Here is a 23090-nt window from a genome sequence, read left to right on the forward strand (position 1 = left end):
TATGTATAATATCTTCGTACTATGTATAATGTCTTATAATTATGTATATATAATTTACACTTCTGTACTAACTGTTATAAATGGTATGAATGCATTAATTGTTATATAATGTATATAATGTATAATTTGTTAATATGTAATTTATCAGGTTAATATACACAATAATAAAGAATTGAAAACTTACGGCCCCTAGCCTATAATTTGGGCTGAAGCCCAATGACATTGAATAATTCATCTCTCTCGTTGACTCTGACAGCTCCACTTCTTAAGAGTGCCTTAGTCAAATCATCAATTAAATCATCGGCATTCTCGATCCCGATACATAATCTAATTAAATCTTCTGGGAAATCACGTTCTTTTCTAGTTTTGGCATCAATTGATGCATGAGACATTTTACATGGCATAGAAATTAATGAATTGACACATCCAAATGATACAGCAATTCCGAAGATATCAGTATTTTCAACAATTCTTTCACTTAATTTAACACTACCAGTTTCAAAACTTAATACAGCTCCATAACCTCTACACATTGAACTATGTAATTCATATTGAGGATGATCTTTTAATCCTGGATATCTGACTTTAAATCCGACATTCTTTAAAAATTCTGCAATCTTAATACAGTTTTGTTGTTGTCTTTCTACTCTAATAGCTAAAGTTCTTAAACCTCTACTTAATAACCAACAATCAAAAGGTGATAAACCACATCCAGTAGAGTTTATTACGTAATATAATTGTTCAGCTAATTTATCTGATCTAGTAGCCAAAACTCCAGCCATAATATCATGATGACCATTAAGATATTTTGTTGCAGATTCATATTGAATATCAACTCCTAAATCTAAAGGAGTCATTAATACTGGTGACATCATTGTATTATCAAATACTACAATTACATCAGGATTAATTTGATGAGCATGATGAGCAATTGATTTTACATCAACTACTTTAATAAGAGGATTAGTTGGAGATTCTAAAAAGATCATTCTTGTTTTAGAATTAATTTTAGATTTAATTAATTCAGTATTAGTTGTATCATAATGTTTAGCAATTATATCACCCTTTTTATGAAGATAAGTTAATAATCTATTGGTTCCACCATATAAATCATCACCAGCAATTACCTCATCACCAGGTTTTAATAATCTAGTTATAACATCAAGACATCCCATACCAGATGAAACAGCAAATGTTGTTTTAGCCTTCATAATTTTAGCTAAATGATTTTGTAAATGAGTTCTAGTAGGATTACCTGATCTTGTATAATCATATTCTCCCATATTTGATAATGAATCTTGTTTAAAAGTTGCCGATTGATATAATGGAGGTACTGAGGCATTATATTGATCTCCTGATTTGGAGAATACCAACTCAGTTTCCAAACTATATGATTTCTTAGGTGCCATTGTATTATACTTTACTTTGTTACTTAACTATAATCCACTCAAAATGACTGAATTTAGTATGGTAAATATAGTAATATGAACAGTAGTTGTTACTCTGCCTATGAGTCAAATTTTTCGGATTGCATCATTTGCAGTGACAATTTAATTTTTGGGGTGCATTGTCTGCAGGATGGCCAGCTCCGATAACGCTCAACTAATAGTAAGTATTGCGGCATGGGCTTATTGCATTATATATATCTATATATGTACATTTTAATATATGAATGGGAATAGTATAGATTAGATGAGTTACTTATTATACAATGCTATTTGACTAAACTATAAGTCGGCTCTAGTGAACTTTCTAATGTCGGTAGGTTCTTTACTCTTTAAAACCTTTGGACCACTGAAAGGTTCACAACTGACTCTTCCACTAACTGGTCCAACTTTTATTTCTTGACCATTTTGTAATTTCTTTAATAAATCAACAGTCTTTTCTGGAGTTAAATCTTCATAATAATCATCATTAATACCGATCATTGGAGCATTTACACAAGCTCCTAAACATTCAACTTCTTGTAAAGTGAATAAATTATCTGGAGTAGTTTGACCTGGTTTTATCTTTAAATAATCTTCAATGGCATGTAAAATCCCATCACTACCACATAATTGACATGGAGTAGTTGTACAAACTTGTAAATTATATTTACCCATTGGTTTTCTATTATACATGGTATAAAATGTAGCCACTTCATAAACTCTCATTGGTGGCATATCCAATAATTTAGCTACATAATTCATGACACTAATTGATGTAAAACCTAATTGACGTTGACCTAAATCTAATAATGGCATAACAGCTCCTTTTTTATATTGAGGGGGATATTTAGCTATAATTTCATCGGCTCTTTTTAAATTTTCAGAATTAAATTCAAATGGAATGTTTTGATTATCGACTTTAGTATCTCTATGAACAGAAATAATGGATGAATTTCTGGTGGCATTCAATAACAATGGTGACACTCTTGTTATAGGTCTAGAAATGAATCTTGATAACATGTTTAATTGTATGATTGTATGATGTTGTATGTTTAAATGTATTATATGTATAAGTTAATGCTAATGATTGGAATGATCTATACGATAGTTATATGCAATTGAATAAATAACTCGATAATGAATTATTTCAATAAGACTGAACTCAACCTGTTTGAAATTCTACTATATTAAAATACAGTAACGATATGTTCAATCAATATAGATGATCTACCACCACTTAGTTATTACTGTTAAATTTTTTTTCTCACTGGGTTATGCTTACTCTTTTGGTTTTTTCAGTAAACTGATTGGCTGCGACTGTGTGCAGGAGGGCCCACTAAGTATAGATTGCAAAATAAGGGAAATTGTTTGAATCTATCATTAGCTGAAGGTTGTATTAGTTGGATTTTAGTTGTTTAGGAGTGGTTGAGAATGTGAAGGTAGTGTAAGCTTAGATTTTAGATTTTAGATTGTATAGAATATAATAAAGTGTACATCGCATATATATGGCTTATAGACTAAGGGCGATAACATGGATGAAATACAGCTACAAAAGAAAAGAGTGAATTAGTTATTTACTTAGTTAGTGAATGGAGAGAAAGTCTAAGTAAAAATATATAGTTAATCAGAGTCATTAATTACGGCAATTATCAGCTTACTCGAGTCAGTGAAACAGTCAGTCATCAGTAGTTAGTTTAAGCTTTGTGGAAGAATACACCCATGCCGCACCATTAAACTGCCACAGCAGTAAATGGCACTGAGCAGAGCACTGAGCACTGACCAGTAATGGTGGTGGATACACTACTCTCCATCCCCAGAAGTTATCTAAAAAATCAATTCCCAAATGTCTGATCGGAAAAGGAAAAAAAAAGAAAATCTGCTGGTTTTACTCAGCATACTCCATCTCCGACATTAACCTCTAGTGACTTAACTAAGTAATTAACTAAACTAATTAGAAAATGTCGGCTAGAATAAGTAGAGGCCAATGTGCCAATTGTACATGTTCTCCTGGACTTTTATCAAGAGCCAATAGAAGATCATCACTTTTTGCTCAAAAGATTAATATTAAAAGATCTCAATCTGGTACCATAAATGGATTACAATCAAGAAAAGGTTCAGTATTTACAATTGATGCTGCATCCCTTTGTTTACCTGATGTTAAAGAAATTAATACTACTAAAAGATTAACTGCTTTAAGAAAAAAAATGGCCGAAAATGATATAGCAGTATATATTATTCCATCCGAAGATCAACATCAATCAGAATATGTTTCATCATTTGATCAAAAGAGAAGTTTTATTAGTGGATTTCAAGGTAGTGCAGGAGTAGCCATAGTTACTCGTGATTTAATGTGTATGAATGAAATTCCTGAAGGTTTAGCTGCTTTATCTACTGATGGAAGATATTTTAATCAAGCCACTAATGAATTAGATTTTAATTGGTTATTATTAAAACAAGGATCTATTGATCAACCAACTTGGGAACAATGGGCAATTAATCAAGCTATTCAACAAAGTTTAGATTCCGGTTTAACTGTCAATATTGGAGTTGATCCAAAATTAATTACTAATAAATTATATCAAAAATTAATTAAATTAATTGAAACTTCAATTAATGAACCAAAAAATTCTCAAGCCAAAGTTGAATTAATTGCTGTATCAGAAAATTTAGTAGGATCAATTTGGGAAAAATTTGAATCATTACCAAATTCTCCTGATAAGAATTCAATTTCAATTCTTGAATTAAAATATTCTGGTAAATCTGTTAAAGATAAATTATCTCAAGTTCATAATCATATTTTTAAAACTTCAACTAATATTGAAGGTTTAGTGGTTACTGCATTAGATGAAATTGCTTGGTTATTAAATTTAAGAGGTCAAGATATTGAATATAATCCAGTATTCTTTTCTTATTTAATTATTACTAAATTTCATGGGGTTACATTATTTATTAATAAATTAAGATTAAGTCCTGAAGTTTTAGCTTATTTACAACTTAATAATATTAATGTTGAATCTTATGAATCATTTTATTCAAATTTATTAACTTTATCAAAAGAATTTAATGTTAATTCCAAACAATTTCTTGTACCAAATAATTCCAATTGGGATGTTATTAGACATTTAAAATGTGGTTATAATCAAACTTTATCACCTATTGAAGATATTAAATCAATTAAAAATGAAACTGAATTAAATGGTGCCAAGATTGCTCATTTAAAAGATGGAAGAGCTATAATTAAATTTTTAGCTTGGTTAGAAGATCAATTAATTAATAATCAAGAATTAATTGATGAAATTACGGCGGATGAGAAATTAACTGAATTTAGAAAGGAAGAAGAAAATTTTGTTGGATTATCATTTGCAACCATTAGTGCCACTGGACCAAATGGAGCAGTAATTCATTATAAACCTCATAAGGGAACTTGTTCAACTATTAATCCAAGTAAAATATATCTTAATGATTCAGGTTCTCAATTTTTAGAAGGTACAACAGATACCACTCGTACTGTACATTTTGATCAACCAAGTTATGAAGAAATTAAAAATTATACTTTAGTATTAAAGGGAAATATTTCTTTATCAACATTAAAATTTCCTGAAAATACTACGGGGAATTTAATAGATTCAATTGCTAGACAACATCTTTGGAAATGGGGATTAGATTATGGACATGGGACATCTCATGGAATTGGAGCTTTTCTTAATGTTCATGAAGGACCAATTGGTATTGGTCCAAGACCTAATGCTGCTGCTAATCCATTAAAACCGGGTCAACTTATTTCCAATGAACCAGGTTATTATGAAGATGGAGAATATGGTATTAGAATTGAAAATGTAATGTTTATTAAAGATAGTGGGAAATTTTATGGAGGTAAGAAATTCTTTGAATTTGAAACCGTTACGAGAGTCCCATTCTGTAGAAAATTAATTAATGTGGATATGTTAACTGAAGAAGAATTAGCTTGGGTTAATGGATATCATAATATTATATGGAATGAATTACATGAATCATTTGATAAGAATAGTTATGTGTATAAATGGTTGAGAAGAGAGACTGCTCCCTTAGTCAAATCTCGTTAAGTATACTATAATACTATATAAGTTATACAATATAAGTCATTCTTCAAAAAGCATCTTGATATCTTCTATTCGTCTCTTTCTTCGTTCTTCCTCTTCAACTCCCACCGCTTCTCCAATCTGTTTCTTCCGTTCTTGAATCTTTAACATTTTAATTTCTATACTATTCTCCATAATAAATCGAACTACTTTAACCGTTTCATTCTGTCCTATTCTATGAATTCTATCAATGGCTTGATCTTCAATACTGGGGGACCACCAGGGATCCATCATATAAGCACGAGATGCTTGGGTTAAATTAAGTCCTACACCTCCTGCCTTTAATGATAATAATAAGATCGTAGTACGAGGATAAGTTGAATTATCATTAAACTTCTGTAGTACTCGTTCTCGTTCATTCATCAGAAGTCTTCCATCGAATTTCAATATGAAGAATTCCGCTTCTCCTAATTGAAGCTTAAGTTCATTCTCAATTATATCTAAATATGACAGAAATTGACTGAACACAATCACTTTTTGTCCTGGACTTTGATCTCGAAGGATTCGGAGATGATTGAATAAGGCCTGGATCTTAGAAGACGTTTTGTCGGGGTTATACAAATATAACTGAAAGGTATAATTCTTACTGAGATCTTCATTCTTATCATAATTATCATCTATAAGCATAGATTTCTGTGTGGCAGTATGGAATCGTACATCTTTTGAACTGGTAACTTTATTGCGTAATCGGAATAACTTATACTTGGAGATTATAGTTCGACAATTCGGACATCGATTGTCAATAGTATTATCTTGTTTCTCCTGAAATTCAATATGTTCGATAAGACATGTCATACAAAATGTATGACCACAAGGAGTTATAACCATTTCTCCTATTGAAATAGGACTTTGAGTACATATAGAACATTCTGAATCTTCTAAATTAACCTTATCATAGAGTTTATACATGGCTTGTCTAACTTCTGTATCGTTTAAGAATCCTACCTTCTGTTCAGTCACATCCTTAACAAATTTCTTTGTATCATCATCAGGGGCTTCTTCTGCTGCTTCTGCTTCTTCCATATCCATTTCATTGGGTCCACCCACTAAATCCATATGACAACACACTTGTCTTAATCTTAAGATATGAGCCAAGATTTGCGTATACTGTTTAAGTAATTGCCCAGATTTTAATCCTTCACTAAAAGTATTATGAGCTTTAGTCTTTAACCAATTATATAATTTAGCTTCCTTTTCATTAAATTTGATTTCTTCAATAATCACTTGTTTCTCTGGTAATTCAACTAATGGTTTCCCATCATTACCCCTCATATTTTTAGTTCTTCTAAGAAAGATTGGATCAAGAATTGATTTAATAATATCTAAGGCTTGACTAATCTTCTTTTGTTCAAATGGTAAAGTTATAAACGTTTTCCAATATGAGAAATTCGACCATGGATCTAATTGTAAGAATTTAATTAATGAATATAAATCATCTAATCGATTAACTATAGGAGTTCCAGTTAAGATCCATCTTCTTGAACATTCAAGTTCATATATCGATTTAGCAGTCTTTGTATTTCTATTCCGAATATTATGACCTTCATCTAAGATGATTCGGAAATAACTTACTGAATAGATCCCCACTCGTGATGCTCTCGATGAAGATTCTCGTTTCATCATTTTAATGTATTCATTTTGAATAGTTCCATAAGTAGTTAATACTACAATAGGGATATGTTTAGAGGAGTGATTAATTAAGGTAGAACTTAAATGAGAATCCGTCAGATTCCCATAATAAATATGACAATAATGATTAGGATTATTATTAACCTTATCGAATTCTGATTTCCATTGAGTTAATAATGACATGGGCACTACAATTAAGGTGGTTTTAGACGCATAGGGAGTTTTGGATATTGTTGATGGTGGTCTATAAGATGTATCATAAGGTACAGAATTGATTAATGCTAATGCAGAGATGGTTTTGCCTAGCCCCATTTCATCTGATAATATGCCTCCTTTCCTAGAAGCCTTTATAATCGGCTTCTCGAGGGATAGCTCTCCGTTATACATATTAGCATAGAAGTACGGATAGTCAATAGTATCATTGTTGATATTGTTGTTATTATTCTTAGGCCATCGGTATTTCCTCCAGAGCGGATTCATTATTCCATCATCAGTATAATCCTTTACATCGAAATTGGAATCATTAGATAACTCCTGCAATACTGAAGTCTCGCCTTCTCGAAGAATCATCCATGATAAGCCCACCTTCTGATAGGGTCTTAAATCTAATTTGAAATTAGTTGACGGAGGCATAGTTGATTCCGGTAAGTTATTAAGAAGATTGGATTGATTATTCTGTTGATAGAATTGTTTTAATTGATCAAGATTCACTTCATCCACCGGTTGAATTGCTACTTGATCTATATCCTCTTCGTCTGAGTCTAAGTTGACCGTAATGGGTTGTGAACTATTACTGTTACTACTCTCCTGTGTCTGTGTTTGAGTTTGAGTTAGATCTTCTTCCAGATATTCAATATCATTGTTACTATTAACATTGGTAGATATTCTAAGAGGTCTAATATGTAATCTTTCAAATAATTTAGATAATGCAAATTGTCGTAATCGTAAAGTAGCCTCTCCAGCACTTTCAGTTGAAAAGTTAAAATTCATCTTAAGCTTTTTAGCAGGATGAGTATCTTGAGTTGATAAATTTAATTCAAGTTCATCATGTAATTCAAAAGCGGTACTCTTTAAAAAGATATCAATTTGTATAATAAATGAATCTCCCGTAGATAATCTCCGCTTGGTACTTTCTAATATAGTTGTTTCAAATTTAGCAATATTTAAATCAAATAACGGAGATAAAATTCTCGTTAAATCTTCAGGAATTCTACCAATTTCTCGATTATATTCTCCTATAGTACATAATCTAATAATTGAACTATTTGCAATGGTTGAATTCTTAGGGATTAATCGTTTCAATTGTAATTTCTCAGCATAATTTAATGGTTTCATAGTTGGCCGTGTAGCCCAGGCTTGAACATCTAATGATCCAATAAATCTTGTCCATTCATCATTTGATTGTTCAATATTGTTAATGTTATTCTTTTGAATAGTATTAGATATAGTCAGCATTTGATTATGAACTAATTCAAGTTGCGAATTGAGATCTAAAGAACTTAATGGTCTTTTGGTGGTGGTAGTAGTAGTGCTATCTTGAAGTAAATTATCTATATCTTCAGGATTTATTCCATTTAAATATTCATTAATAGCATGTCTAACATTCTTGGAATCATGCTTATATTTCTCATAGAGGTACCTCAATGATCTAGACGGTACATGGCCTATAGTGTTTGTAATTTGACTTTCGAATAATTCTTGTGGTATCGACTTTTCAGGGGAAGTTCGACTTATGGTACTGGGATCGCTAGAGATCTCTGAGGTGATTTCGTGATCGGACTCGTCATTGACAAAGAGTGAGTCTTCTGTTGGTGGAGACAGTTGCTCACGTTCACGTTCACGTTCACGAGCTGGTTGAGTCTTAAAGAATCTCTGCTTAACCACCATGACGTGTTGGGTGTACTGGTCCTTATTAGTGGTGTACTGAAGCTGGTGAGATTTAGAGATACTACGGTAATAACGCGTTCTGAAAAATGTTGCAACCAGATGAGCTGAAGTTAGCGAGACTTGTGAGACTTAGTGAGACTTAGTGAGACTTTAGTGAGATTTTAGTGAGACTGCTCAGTTGTGTTCTCAGTAGTGAGTGCGCTCAGTAAAAAACATAATCATAGCGCAGAGGTATTAGTGCTACTAGAACTATAACTAGTACTATAACTAGTAGTATTACTGGAGAATAGTCAATAATCTAAATGTTTTGGGTGCAGATCGGATTCCAACAAATATAATGATGGGGACCATATCTGAAGGGCACACAACTTAAATGTCAGTAAATTTATGTTAGAGATAAGAACAAACCATAAGGCATTTTTAGTGAGGCTCTCCACTAGCTCAAACAACAAGCCCAAGCTCAAGCCCAAGCTCAAGCCCGAGCCCGATCCCGCACTGAAATCCCCGCCTGCCACAACAACTCCGAGTTATGGTGTATACTCTATTGGATGATGTTTCTTTACATTGACTCATTATTATTGCAGAGTGGATACTAAGCCATACAGCAACACAATTCCCCGATAGTATTAAAGTATTATTGTCACAAACATAGTTAGTCTCCAACAACTGAGCCCTGTACTGAGATAAACCTTACCGGTCAAATTACTCAGATCTCCACTAGCGTGTACTGACTCATTACCGCAATTACTAATAAAGGAAATTTATGCGCCTGTCTAATTCGCGATAATCAGTAATATATAAGCACCGAATTTTTTCACTCTACTGATTCATTAAATTACTTATTTTAGTTTAACTCCAGTTCCAGTACAAGTACCAGTACATTTTACCTATTCAATATGACTAAACCTCAAGCTAAAGATTTGACCCATTTATTATCACAAGAAGCCTTATCTAGACAAAACTCTCCTTTGAAATCTGCCTTTAAATATTTTAAACAACCAGGTATTGTCTTTTTAGGTGGAGGTTTACCATTATCAGATTATTTCCCATTTGATAAAGTTTCTGCTGATATTCCAACTCCAGGATTTGCAAAGGGAATTGGAGCTCAAGTTACTGAAGAAAATAAAACTGTAGTTGAAGTTTATAAGGATGCATCTAAAAATCAATTACCTAATGAAATTGAATTATCAAGATCTTTACAATATGGTTATACTGAAGGTCATACTGAATTAATTGATTTTGTTAAAACTCATACTGATTTAATTCATAAAGTTCCATATTCTGATTGGGATGTTATAGCTTCGGTTGGTAATACTGAAGCTTGGGAATCAACTTTAAGAACTTTTGTAACTAGAGGTGATTCAATTTTAGTTGAAGAATATTCTTTTAGTTCAGCTTTAGAAACTGCAAGTGCTCAAGGTGTTAATACTTTCCCAGTTCCAATTGATGATTATGGTATTATTCCTTCTGAATTATCTAATTTATTAGATAATTGGGTTGGACCAAAACCAAAATTATTATATACAATTGCAACTGGACAAAATCCAACTGGTTCTTCATTAAGTGCTGAAAGAAGAAAAGAAATTTATCAAATTGCTTGTAAACATGATTTTATAATTATTGAAGATGAACCTTATTATTTCTTACAAATGGAAACTTATACTTCAGATAAAGAATCAAGAACTGGTCATGCAGTTCATAATCATGAAGAATTTGTTAAAGCTTTAGTTCCATCATTCCTTTCTCTTGATGTTGAAGGTAGAGTTATCAGATTAGATTCATTTTCTAAAGTTTTAGCACCTGGTTTAAGAGTTGGATGGATTGTTGGACAAGCTGAATTATTAGAAAGATACCTTAGATTACATGAAGTTTCTATTCAATGTCCTTCAGGTTTAACTCAATCTTTAGTTAATGGTTTATTACAAAGATGGGGTCAAAATGGTTATTTAGATTGGTTAATTGGTTTAAGATCAGAATATACTCATAAAAGAGATGTTGCAATTGATGCTGTTGCCGAATATTTACCAAAACAAGTTGTAAGTTATTTACCACCAGTGGCAGGTATGTTCTTTACGGTTAATATTGATGCCTCTCAACATCCAAAATTTAAATCTGAATATGATGAAGATCCTTTGAAAGTTGAAAATGCCATTTATGAACAATCTATAAAGCAAGGATGTTTAATGATTCCTGGTTCATGGTTTAAAGTTGAAGGACAATCAAATCCACCTCAACATATTCATAGTGAAAATGCTACTCATAAGACTCATATTTTCTTTAGAGGTACTTATGCGGCTGTTCCCTTAGACAAATTAGTCGAGGGTATTGCCAGTTTCGGTAAGGCTGTTAAGATTGAATTTGGTTTATAAGTAGAGTAGTATATATGTATATGTAGAAATTAATAAATATCCTTAGACCTGAGACCTGCGACTATATGCCGGATTTTTCACTGACTGTCTTCTTGTTTTGTTTATGGAGGGTAATTGCAAATCCCGGTGAATGTGCTGCGGCATGGGTGCATAGGCTCCAAGATACCGATTAATATTAATGAACTACCTATACTAACTAATAATAAGTAATTCATAAAGGTAGCAAAGTATTGGAGATATGCATATTCTCAAACTCCCATGGTTTGGACATCGAAGTAAGTAATTAACTCACTAACTAATTAAATTTTTAAAATAAGTGGGATTTCAGTCAGTTAACTAACTAAACATTAAATTCTATAGCGGATAATAAAACTATTGAATGTTACTCAATAAGTATTAGTCAGGATGGGACTAGATTGGCATCTGGAGGTTTAGATGGCAATGTCAAGATATGGGATGTTTCTACTATTATGAAATTCAAACAATTAACTACCGAAGTGCCTCCTAAGGATAAGCAAATAGATCAAAATGAAAAATCTATAAACGGTATAGATAATACTAATAATACTACTAATAATGATAATCTACCACCTAAATCCCTTCGAAGACCATTATGTTCAATGAGTCGTCATAATGGAGTGGTGACATCAGTCAAATTTTCACCCGATGGCAAATATTTAGCATCAGGATCAGATGATAAGATTTGTCTTATTTGGGAGAAGGATGAGAATCAGAATAAACAACCTCAATTTGGAGAAACAGAAGCGGATTTAGAACATTGGACGGTGAAAAAGAGATTGGTGGCTCATGATAATGATATTCAAGATATTTGTTGGTCTCCTGATAGTTCATTATTGGTTACGGTAGGATTAGATAGATCAATTATTATATGGAATGCATTCACATTTGAACGTATAAAACGATATGATATTCATCAATCTATGGTTAAAGGTATAGTATTTGATCCAGCTAATAAATTCTTTGCTACTGCATCAGATGATAGAACGGTTAGAATATTTCGATATTATAAAAAGATTAATGAATATAATAATTATGATTTTCAAATGGAACATATAGTAATGGATCCATTTAAAAAATCTCCTTTAACATCATATTTTCGAAGAATGAGTTGGTCACCTGATGGTCAACATATTGCTGTACCAAATGGTACTAATGGTCCAGTTCCATCAGTCGTAATTATAAGTAGAGGTACTTGGGCAACTGATGTTTCATTAATTGGTCATGAAGCTCCTTGTGAAGTATGTTCATTTTCTCCACGATTATTTGATTTAGGTAATGATGATAATTCATTATCAAATAAACGGAAAAAGGATGATAATAAGACTTTTTCAACAATTCTTGCCACTGGTGGTCAAGATAGAACTCTTGCAATTTGGTCAACTTCAAATACAAAACCATTAGTTGTTCTTGAAGATATAGTAGAGAAAACTATAACTGATATATGTTGGACTCCTCAAGGTGAAACTTTATTTTTAAGTTGTTTAGATGGTTCAATTACTGTAGTATCATTTGATTCTTTAGAATTAGGTGGTAAAGTGGTTAGTGAAGATTTAGTAGATGCTCAATTAACAAGGTATGGTGCTGATAGAGAATCTAATATCTTTCCTGAAAGTATTGAACAATTAAAATTAGAAGATATATCTTCTGAAATTGATAGAAAGGGTTCAAAAGCATTTATCCAACCAGTAAAATTAGAAGTTAAACTGGAAAAGGAACCCATAATTAAATCTCCTCCTACTATTTCTCAAATTAATTCACCTCCAAGTATTGATGGTCCACCACCTTCAATAGTTAGTTTAAGTCCTAAAAAGTCTACTAAACTCGTTCAAAATATAACCATAACTAAAAATGGTAAAAAGAGAGTGGCTCCATTATTGGTATCAACATCTAATGCTTCAAAATCATCACCTCAAAAAGTATCATCATTATTCTCTAGTGTTAAAAAGATTCAAATAAGTTCTAAAATATCTCAATCATCTTACTTTTTACCAAGATTAGGAGTTCAAACTTCAGTTCATGGCTATAAATCTCGAGAGAATTCGGGATCTGTTAGTAATGTTGGAGCTCAAGAAAATGGGTTAAATTCTAATGCCAATGATTTAAATGATAATGATAATGAAGATATTGGAGGATTTGATGAAAATAGTACAGTTCAAAATGGTAATGCTAATGGAAGTATTTCTGAAGCAAGTTTAAAAAGACAATATAATAGACTTAAAAGAAAAATTATGGATGATAAATATCCTAATACTTTTAAATCTATATCCAATTTACCTCCTATGGTATTTAATAATAATGTTCGTGAATTAAACAATGAATTAAATGCATTGTATAGTAAGATTGTTTTACAAAAGGATCAAAATGGTGGTATTCAAAGTGAAATATCATCTAATTCACAATTAGAATATGATGAAGATGTTTTATTCTCAGTCATTGTCAAAAGTATTAATCATATTCATAAATCTAATGAATTATTAGATGATGATATAGAATCACAAGCTCAAGATCAAGATCAAGATTCAATAAAGAATATAAGAACTATAATTGAAGTTAGAAATGGTCAACCTTGGAAGATGGAACTAGAAGAAGAACTTGATAAGACTAAAGAAAGTGATAATGATTTTGATGATCCAACTCGTCTTATTGTATCAAATGATTTATCACCTACTAAAAGACTTTATAGTTTATTCTTTCCTTATAGAATTCAACATGTTTTACCAATGGTAATTGATGAAGTATTACAGTTTATTGTGGTTGCATCATTTCATGGAACCATTCAAATTATTAAAGCTTCAACTGGTCAATTTGTTTGCCCATCCTTTGAATTGGGATTCAATGTGATTGCATTAAGAAGTGTCAATAATTATCTTATGATGTTGACTAGTAAAGGGTTAATATATAGTTGGCAATTAAATGATGAACAAGCAGGGATTAAACGTATATTATCAGGCATATCTCTAGCGGCTGTTCTTAATCATAATATTGAGATCTCCTTACCTGAACATTATGATCATAATCGTCCCCTTAATATTGCATTACAATCAGTTCGATATTTTGAAGTCTCTTCTAAAGATGGAACTCCATTGATAGTTCTTAATGGACAAACCAATCGAACTTATGATATATTCAAATACTCATTGGATTTAATGACTTGGGTTAAAGTGATTGATTCATATTATTATTTGGCTTACAATGATGAAGAAATTCAGCAGCTTCAAAGGATGGATGGAAGTACCATTGATAGCTTAATTCATCGAACTTTTAATGATTTTCAAAACGATGTTAAGCGTAGAAAGATCAACTCGTATGCCTTTGAAGACAAGCAACCGCTTACTCAGTTGAAAGAGATTATGGTCTCTCGTTATAATGAATTGTTAGATTTAATTTAGCTTTAGAGATAACGTGTTGCATTGCATTGTATTATATTTAATTAATAACTTACATATATATTATATATATTTATTTATGTACATTAAGTGCTAATTCTTGACTTCTACGACTTTCTCTACTTTGACAGGCTTAGAAGTTGGTTGTTCAAAGGGGAATGTCAATAAGAATACAAGTGATGAAATGACTTGTTTAACTGCAAAGATCCATACAGTTAATCCAATAGTACCAACTGGGAAGAAAGGAATAGCCAATATCCATTCTAAAGTATGAGGTAAATAATGAGGAGGTAAATAAAATAAAGCAGATTTTCTAAACCATACTCTAAAGAACCAAAGAGGTACAGTTGTCAATAAAGTGATGAATAAATTAACCAATGAATTAATACTCGACTTATTCTTCGATAATTCATCTTTTAATTGAGCAATTTCTCCAGTTAATTTATCTACTTGTCTATTTAACTTCGTCCATTTCGCATACTCATCTTGAGCACTAATCAATCTCTTTTCTTTGTTCAAACGTTGAATCTCACTCACTTTAGTTGAATATAATTTAAATGAATCTGATAAACTTAATTGAGTCCCCACTTTAACATATACTAACCACACAAATTCTTGTAATTGATTCTTACCAATAAATCCAATAATTTCTTGACTTACAAGTATTATAAAGGTTATAATCAATAATGTATATGGATGTAAATCTATCCAGTCTAGCATGGTATATATTGATTTATGTTATATGTATATATAAATATATGTGTGCACTACTATTATGGGTGGGGTAGTGATTTCTAGTTTACCCTCTACTTTACTTACCTCTGGCTAAAGCGCTGGCCACCATTAAATTTCCTTCATATAACACTTTGGGTGGGAGTAATGAGGCGAAAAAAAATTAATATGGTGATAGTCTCGAGTTCGACCTAATTTAACCCTAGCACCAATACTAGTGAGAACATCATCATTGGGGTGAACAGACCAGTCAGTATCAGAGACTGTAGAAAGACTCATCCATATCCATTACATCAATTAGGTAGTGGTTTAAACCATTCAATTTTCGCCCTTTGTGACTCATTATCGGTGTGAGTTCCCTTTGTCCTTACAAAGACCCTAATTCATATATCACATTATCACATTATCATATTATCAATTTATCAATTTATCAGTTATAGATCCATCATAGATCATACATACATATCATAATCATTCATACTAATAGAATAGAATCTAATCAATCCAATCCAATATGCCTAGTGATCCAGAAGACGATTATATACCTTGGATACAACAATTTTGTGAATCCTTTGGTCATGATTACTTTGTACCAATTGCTCAAGAATTCATTGAAGATGATTTTAATTTAACTGGTTTATCATCTCAAGTACCCTATTATAGAGAAGCTTTATATACTATATTGGATTATCAAGTTGAAACAGCCGAAGATCATAATGATGATTCAAGTAATATTAATGGTAATGGATCAAATCTTAATAGTACTAGTAATCTCACTAATAATAGCAATAATACCAACAATAATACCACTAATAATTCATCCACCACATCATCTAAAAAACCAGAATTACCAAACAAAGCATTATTGGCTCATTCAGCTGAACTATTATATGGATTAATTCATGCTCGATATATCATATCAAAACCAGGATTAACTGCTATGGCATCAAAATTTGAAAGAAATGAATTTGGTTCATGTCCAAGGTTTTATTGTGATGGAATGCATCTCATTCCAGTAGGTTCTACAGATATCCCGGGTCAAGAAACTGTAAGATTATATTGTCCATGTTGTAATGATATTTATATACCATCAAGTTCAAGATATCTAAATATTGATGGAGCCTTTTTTGGTACAACTTTCCCAGGATTATTAGTTAAAATGTTTCCAGAAATTGAAAATCAATGTAGAATAAGAATTAATAAATTTAATCAAAATGATTTCAGTTTAAAATTGTTTGGATTTAAAATTAATGAATTAAGTCTTAGCGGTCCAAGAATGAAATGGTTAAAGATGCATCCAAGATCAGCCAAGGAAAAGGAAGAATATGATAATTGTGAATTTAGTATTCCAATACGAGGTGATGGAGAAGTAGATCCTGATGCTCTAGGTAGTGATTTAGATGAAGAAGTTGAAGATGATGAAGAGCTAGAAGAAGACGATGATAAAACTATGGCTAGTGAGTAATCTATATATAATTCGATCATTTTAAACCTTCATTTTATCATTCTATCATTGTATAACTATTGTAATCTTGTACTTACACTTGCTTCAGTTCCTAATATATGCATCTACATACAATATAATATAATGTAATTAGTAGTAATAAATGAAACATTTGTTTAAACGTATATACAAGAGAGGTAGCTTAATGAGTTAAGTGTACCGGCTTTCCAGGTTCCCAATCTTTTATGCCATTTTGAATATTTACCCAGTACTTCAATTTAATGGCTTCCATTAATATATTATCCCAATTCTGGATAGGCCATTGTTGTTGAATTATTGAATCCAATTGGGCTACACTGAGTTTAATTCGTTCATCATTCTCTGTGGATAAATCTTGTAAATCATTTTCATCATTAGCCATTTCTAATGATTCATGAGCATCTAATACCGCCATTAACATATCTTTATAATTCTGACTTGATTCTGGAGAGTTGGAATTTAACTCACCAATTAATTGTTTAGATACATTATCTTCAGTAATATCAAGTTTTTGAGGATGATATAGTTTTATAAAATGAGCTATTCTATTATAAGGATTTCTTAATGTTGTATAAGCTTTATTTATAATACTTGAAAAATCAGAATGATTATTATCAGTGTTAGTATCGGAAGATCCGGAGCTTAAAGCAGAAGATCCAATTAAGATATCAGGATGATTTTCACTTTGTAATCCTCTAAATTCTCTTCTTAACGATCTATCATTAATAATAAATGAATCCCCTGGTGGACCTCGATTAGGGAAATTCTTAGGAAAGAGATCAAAATATGAATTAATAGTGGATGGTGAAGAAATTTCGGTATAGAATCTTAATGAACATATATGTCCTATTCTGGAACTTAATGCACGTCTACTCAATGACCTCGTTATCATCTTAGAAATTTACAATGGACCAGAATTCAGAATTGTTGGTTGATAGAATCGGTTCGATGATACTTCGGCTTCGGCTTATACTCCTTTAGATTATTTTGTATGTGACTGCATATTGGTCATCATCTCTTTAATCCAATTTTGCAAACTCCATTTGATTACAAACAATTAATAGTATACATTATCAGGTCAGGTATATAGAAGATAATGTTTAAGAAAAGAGTGGTTAAGAGTAATGGGGCAAATAGTATTAAGTCAACTGGTATAGCGAGTAAGCGGAGTTTTTCAGTTGGGGATGAAGATAGTGATGATATACAACCCATAATAAAGCGAGACGATTCTAATATGTCAGATCCATTTAAAAAGCGACAAAAACTAGAGAAAGATACTACAGATCCTATTGTAATAGATAATAAAGTAATAGCGAATCATACTGAAGCAAATGTAGAGGAAGAGTCCAGATCACAAATATATAAGGATCCTATTGAGTCTAAAACTAAATCAAAGATAAAACCATTACCTGCACATATAACAGTTACGACATTAACTGATTTCCAACCTGATGTCTGTAAGGATTTCATGCAAACAGGTTACTGTGGATATGGAGATACATGTAAATTTCTTCATATAAGAAATGAATCTAAAGCTACTAAAGTTATTGAAAAAGAATGGGAAACAGTAGGAGCAGGTGAGAGTAAACTGAATTCAAAACCTGAACCTGAACACCAAGCAGAAATATTACCATTTAAATGTGTTTTATGTAAGAAGGATTATCAAAATCCTATTAAGACTGAATGTGGACATATATATTGTAAAAGTTGCTATTTAACTAGATATAAGTCAGGTAAGGTAAAATGTTTCATATGTTCAAAAGATACTAATGGAATAATTATTCCTCTACTGAAAAGTCAATTACAAAAATTAATCAATTAGTCATTGTATATGGGTAGTTACAATGTATAGACCATGTAATATATAGTTCGGAAGTGATACGGATATTTAATGGTTGCACAAAAAAAGTCGCAACCGTGTAGTCTTTTGTTTTTGGCGATGATTTATAAGGTATACTGAGAAGGCTTATGAATTTCAATTGAAATTCTTTTAGTAATAGTTTTTATTTAGCAGTGTAAATAGAAAATATTTAATGATAATATTCAGTATATAGTATTCTAGGTGTATTGTGAGTACTATTATAAGTAAGTTAAGATCTAAACATTTTATTAATCACTGCGTGGAAGCATAATATGTCACAATTACAATCACAAATGCAAAGCCTTCCAGGCTATAATGTAGCCATGGACTATTTCAATGACTACATGGATAGTCATTTTAATAAGATTGATCCATTTGTCGATGAAGATGGTCATAAATTAAAATTATCTCAAGATAAGTGTACAAAGGAAGAACAGAAATTATGGAAATCTATTCAATCTCAAGCTTGGGTTCATGACCAATGTTTTATGGGATGTGGGAATCAAATTAGTGGGATTGGTTTAGTACCATTAGCAGTCTTAATCTTACCTGGTTTAGGACCAGTTTTAATGTATATTCTTCATGCAAGATTAATTGCTATGGCGGAGAAACGATTAAATATACCTAATAAATTAATAGGTAAAATGCAAAGTAATATTTTTATAGATTTGATCATTACTTTCCCTCCATTAATTGGATCTTTCTTTGGTTGGTTACATGGATGTTCGACTCGTAATGCCGGATTAATATATCAATATATGGAATTTGTAGCAAAGCAAAGAGTTGAAGGTAAAACTGCTACTTATGTAGCACCAGCAAGTCAAGTTGAAGAACCTGTCCAATTTGGTCAACAACCTCAGAGTTCAAGAAATTTACAAACTGCACCTCAATCTAAAATTAATCCTAATACTTATAATAATAGTAAATCTAACTATTCAAGAAGGTTTGTTACCAAACCTAATGAGATTGTAGTTCATGACCAACAACAGTCTGGATTTGTATGATATATAGTGTAAATTAATAAACTAAGTAGTTAATCCCAAAGTAGTAATTCGCACCAAAACCACGCGCACAGAAATATCGAAGATAGCCGATAAACCAGATGTTAACTATGGTAATGGTTAAGTTGTAGAAATAAGTAATTGAAGATGTTTGCCAGACCAGAAGGAATTGAAAATTGTCGAATTTGGATCGATGGATGTTTTGATTTTGCACACCATGGTCATGCTGGTGCCATGTTACAAGCTCGTCAATTAGGTAAAGAGTTATATGTTGGGGTTCATTCTGATGAAGAAATTCTTTTGAATAAGGGTCCAACAGTTATGAAATTAGATGAACGTATTACTGCTGTTGAAGCTTGTAAATGGTCTACCAAGGCTATTGGTGATGCGCCATATGTTACAGATCCAAACTTTATGGATAAATTTGATTGCAAATATGTAGTCCATGGTGATGATATTACTACAGATGCAAATGGTGAAGATTGTTATCAAATTGTTAAAGATTTAGGTAGATTTGTGGTTGTAAAGAGAACTCCTAATATTTCAACCACAGATTTAGTAGGAAGAATGTTATTAATGAGTAAGAATCATCATTTCAAATCAATATTGAGTATTGATCAAAGTTCAAAGAATCCATTGTTGAATGAAGAAAATATTGAAAAATTCAAGATATATGCAAGTGATTCAACTGGTCTACAATCTGGATCAGGAGTTTATTATTATTATGGTGATGAAAAATTAAATACTTTAGTTGAACCATCTTCTAGAATTGCTGATATTAATGAAATATATTATGTTGATGGAGGTTTTGATTTATTTCATCCTGGTCATATTGAAATTTTAAATCTTATTAGAAAAGATGCTGAAGCTAGTACTAATAAAGTTAAGATTGTTGTTGGAATTCATGATGATTCTACCATTAATAAAGTTGAAGGACTCAATTATCCAATTATGAATATATTGGAAAGATCCTTATGTACATTACAATGTCGATATGTTGATAGTACTGTGTTGGGTGTACCATATGAACCAACGACGGAATTCTTAAATAAATTACCTGGAAAAGTCACTAGAGTATATCATGGACCAACCCAGACTGAAGGACAAAATCAATATAAATACGTACCAAAAGAATTATACCATAAAGTTAAGGGTCATAAATATGATTTCATGAATACTGAGTTTATAGTTAATCGAGTTTTAAGTAATAAGGCAGCATATGAAGAGAGGCAAAAGAGAAAGGGGTGGAAAGCAGAAATCGAAAACAAGTTGAAGGAGGATGAGAGTTCCAAAGCATAAAGCTATGACTAGTTATTTAGTTATAAATTATTTAGACAATTCTCATATTATTTATTACAATTAATTTAATTCATTATGAACGTGTATTGTATGTTAATTATATATTTATAAGGAAATATCGTTAGTCGTAAATGTTATGAAACTCTAATATCAAATTAAATTAATTTCAGGAAGCTGATAGTTTACAATAACTTCTCGTTAACTTTCTCATCAACTTCATTTAATTTCATTTCATTTTCATTATGATTTGAATTTCTTCTGTTCGATTGATTATACATATTGACATTATTCTCATCACCAGGTTTACCCCAGTTATTCTTACCAGCACCTTCTTTCTTTACTTTAGTTGGATCAGAGTCTATATAACCATGATGAGTAAACCATTTTGGTTCTGGTTGCTTTTCGTGAACTGTCCATTTGTTAGTTCTTGTCATGTTTGTTCTTTTAAAATTGTTATCAAGTAGTGAGCGATTGCAAAATATGTACTAGTAGTAGTAGTAATTGTTATCGTAGTAATTATTATAATTGTATGATAATTATAAAAAGAGAATCTACAATATTAATAAATATATAGAGAGAATTATTGATCTATTTATACTTGTTAAAATAACATCGGCAAGGATTTCGTTCATTCGAAAACTAAAAGGGGTGGGGTTGTTCTTAGTTTATTAGTTGCAATGACTTGTCGCTGCGCATACAGTACCGAATAATAAATAAAGTGGTGTTACATAATAAGCGTATTTGCTCGACTGCATATAAATACGTCACACACTCCAAAAAAATGTTAATAATGTTAATAATACACCCCCAGGGGAATGTTCTAGTGTTTCAATCATTTGACTAATTTTGAAAGAAGTTTCTATCAAACTCTAGAAAATTAATCGATGAACTCATAATATCTGAAGCCCGATATTTAATATTAACATAGAATTTACTATACAATGGACTCTAACAAAATTAATCTCTGCCAGTAGTTACAGTACTAATTGACATATACAACAGTAATATGTCACATTCCTATACATTACCAGCCTAACAATTATAAGAATGCGTAATTACTCATGTTATTTCATATCCTGTCATATTATAAATCAGGCAAAGTGATTTAGCCTACACAAAAATCTATTAAATGATCATTTGGAGACTTGCCTATTTCGGATGACTAAATCTTGCATCGACAAACTTTTTTTTCTGGCGCTGTGGATTTCTTGGGGTGCGCCGTAATTCCTCTATTGTTCACTTTCAAGTAGATACTTATATATAACAGTTAGGATGTTGTTTGTATGCAGGTGAATATACCTATTTTTGCAACCATATCTATTCTAAAACTACAATTCTCAATCCTTCAATGTGATTACGATACTAATTTGGATAATTCGTATGAAATAAAATTAACTATTACATATATGTATAATTTTTCATTTTCCATGTGGATGCATCATATTTTTAATAGCAAATTAGCAACAAAGTTTGATAAATGTGCTTCAAGTACCTAAATTTTGGAATTCTTTGTCAAATCTTTTTAGATTGGAATGACATCGCTATAAAAACAACACCTTTATTCAATAAGCTACAAAATTGTATTTAAATAAATATAATAAATATAACAAATATATAATAAACTATAACGAGAAATAAACAATAGATAATTTTAAAATGACCAGAATTTAGGAAGCAGAATTGAAATCTAGTTTTGAAAGTAATGAATAGATAATGAAACCGAAAGGAATCTTTCATGAAGATTATAAGAGAAACGATAAAGAATATAAGAAGTAAAATAAATGTGGCGAATAATAAATACCAGCCAAAAGATCACACCAATATCAACATACATAAAGTAGTTATAATTGCAATGATTATCGTGAAGTTGTGGACTC

At 31.2% G+C, this 23090-nt stretch overlaps 12 protein-coding genes across 12 annotated transcripts; 6 read left to right on the forward strand and 6 right to left on the reverse strand. All coding sequences in view use genetic code 12, as the record gives it.

Annotated features, from left to right (window-relative positions):
• Window position 1: 1 nt before the first annotated feature.
• RJT21DRAFT_59087 (cystathionine beta-lyase) lies at window positions 2-1617 on the reverse strand. The gene has a single exon (XM_064885155.1). It carries the CDS (start codon window positions 1407-1409, stop codon window positions 195-197), a length of 1215 nt encoding a protein of 404 aa, XP_064735833.1. The 5' UTR covers window positions 1410-1617; the 3' UTR covers window positions 2-194.
• Window positions 1618-1727: 110 nt separating this feature from the next.
• On the reverse strand, window positions 1728-2447 carry RJT21DRAFT_89959 (uncharacterized protein; the record flags this gene model as incomplete). The annotated part of the gene is made up of 1 exon (XM_064885629.1): window positions 1728-2447. The coding sequence occupies one exon, from the start codon at window positions 2445-2447 to the stop codon at window positions 1728-1730; it is 720 nt and encodes a 239-aa protein (XP_064735834.1).
• Window positions 2448-3093: 646 nt separating this feature from the next.
• Window positions 3094-5527, forward strand: RJT21DRAFT_59106 (aminopeptidase P). Its single transcript, XM_064885157.1, has one exon. The coding sequence runs from the start codon at window positions 3386-3388 to the stop codon at window positions 5507-5509; it is 2124 nt and encodes a 707-aa protein (XP_064735835.1). The 5' UTR covers window positions 3094-3385; the 3' UTR covers window positions 5510-5527.
• Window positions 5528-5545: 18 nt separating this feature from the next.
• Window positions 5546-10111, reverse strand: RJT21DRAFT_131980 (DNA helicase; the record flags this gene model as incomplete). The annotated part of the gene is made up of 2 exons (XM_064883093.1): window positions 5546-9049; window positions 10091-10111. 2 exons carry the CDS (start codon window positions 10109-10111, stop codon window positions 5546-5548), a joined length of 3525 nt encoding a protein of 1174 aa, XP_064735836.1.
• Window positions 10112-11471: 1360 nt separating this feature from the next.
• Window positions 11472-14894, forward strand: HIR1 (Hir1p). Its single transcript, XM_064882745.1, has 2 exons — window positions 11472-11705; window positions 11791-14894. Exons 1-2 carry the CDS (start codon window positions 11669-11671, stop codon window positions 14838-14840), a joined length of 3087 nt encoding a protein of 1028 aa, XP_064735837.1. The 5' UTR covers window positions 11472-11668; the 3' UTR covers window positions 14841-14894.
• Window positions 14895-15636, reverse strand: RJT21DRAFT_123518 (GET complex subunit). Its single transcript, XM_064882746.1, has one exon. It carries the CDS (start codon window positions 15555-15557, stop codon window positions 14931-14933), a length of 627 nt encoding a protein of 208 aa, XP_064735838.1. The 5' UTR covers window positions 15558-15636; the 3' UTR covers window positions 14895-14930.
• CKB1 (casein kinase 2 regulatory subunit) lies at window positions 15637-17034 on the forward strand (the record flags this gene model as incomplete). The annotated part of the gene is made up of 2 exons (XM_064879928.1): window positions 15637-16336; window positions 16415-17034. Exons 1-2 carry the CDS (start codon window positions 16084-16086, stop codon window positions 17032-17034), a joined length of 873 nt encoding a protein of 290 aa, XP_064735839.1. The 5' UTR covers window positions 15637-16083.
• Window positions 17035-17124: 90 nt separating this feature from the next.
• RJT21DRAFT_59129 (J-type chaperone) lies at window positions 17125-18046 on the reverse strand. Its single transcript, XM_064885158.1, has one exon. The coding sequence runs from the start codon at window positions 17942-17944 to the stop codon at window positions 17216-17218; it is 729 nt and encodes a 242-aa protein (XP_064735840.1). The 5' UTR covers window positions 17945-18046; the 3' UTR covers window positions 17125-17215.
• A 102-nt stretch (window positions 18047-18148) lies between these two features.
• RJT21DRAFT_90119 (U2-type spliceosomal complex subunit) lies at window positions 18149-18874 on the forward strand (the record flags this gene model as incomplete). Its single annotated transcript, XM_064885633.1, has 1 exon — window positions 18149-18874. One exon carries the CDS (start codon window positions 18149-18151, stop codon window positions 18872-18874), a length of 726 nt encoding a protein of 241 aa, XP_064735841.1.
• Window positions 18875-19185: 311 nt separating this feature from the next.
• On the forward strand, window positions 19186-19917 carry RJT21DRAFT_116604 (uncharacterized protein; the record flags this gene model as incomplete). Its single annotated transcript, XM_064880438.1, has 1 exon — window positions 19186-19917. One exon carries the CDS (start codon window positions 19186-19188, stop codon window positions 19915-19917), a length of 732 nt encoding a protein of 243 aa, XP_064735842.1.
• A 144-nt stretch (window positions 19918-20061) lies between these two features.
• On the forward strand, window positions 20062-21213 carry MUQ1 (ethanolamine-phosphate cytidylyltransferase; the record flags this gene model as incomplete). Its single annotated transcript, XM_064880439.1, has 1 exon — window positions 20062-21213. One exon carries the CDS (start codon window positions 20062-20064, stop codon window positions 21211-21213), a length of 1152 nt encoding a protein of 383 aa, XP_064735843.1.
• A 47-nt stretch (window positions 21214-21260) lies between these two features.
• STF2 (Stf2p) lies at window positions 21261-21783 on the reverse strand. The gene has a single exon (XM_064882747.1). The coding sequence runs from the start codon at window positions 21645-21647 to the stop codon at window positions 21396-21398; it is 252 nt and encodes an 83-aa protein (XP_064735844.1). The 5' UTR covers window positions 21648-21783; the 3' UTR covers window positions 21261-21395.
• Between the last annotated feature and the right edge of the window lie 1307 nt (window positions 21784-23090).

This window comes from Scheffersomyces amazonensis (assembly GCF_036850825.1).
Source record: "Scheffersomyces amazonensis strain UFMG-HMD-26.3 chromosome Unknown RJT21scaffold_9, whole genome shotgun sequence".
Classification (NCBI taxonomy): Eukaryota; Fungi; Ascomycota; class Pichiomycetes; order Serinales; family Debaryomycetaceae; genus Scheffersomyces; species Scheffersomyces amazonensis.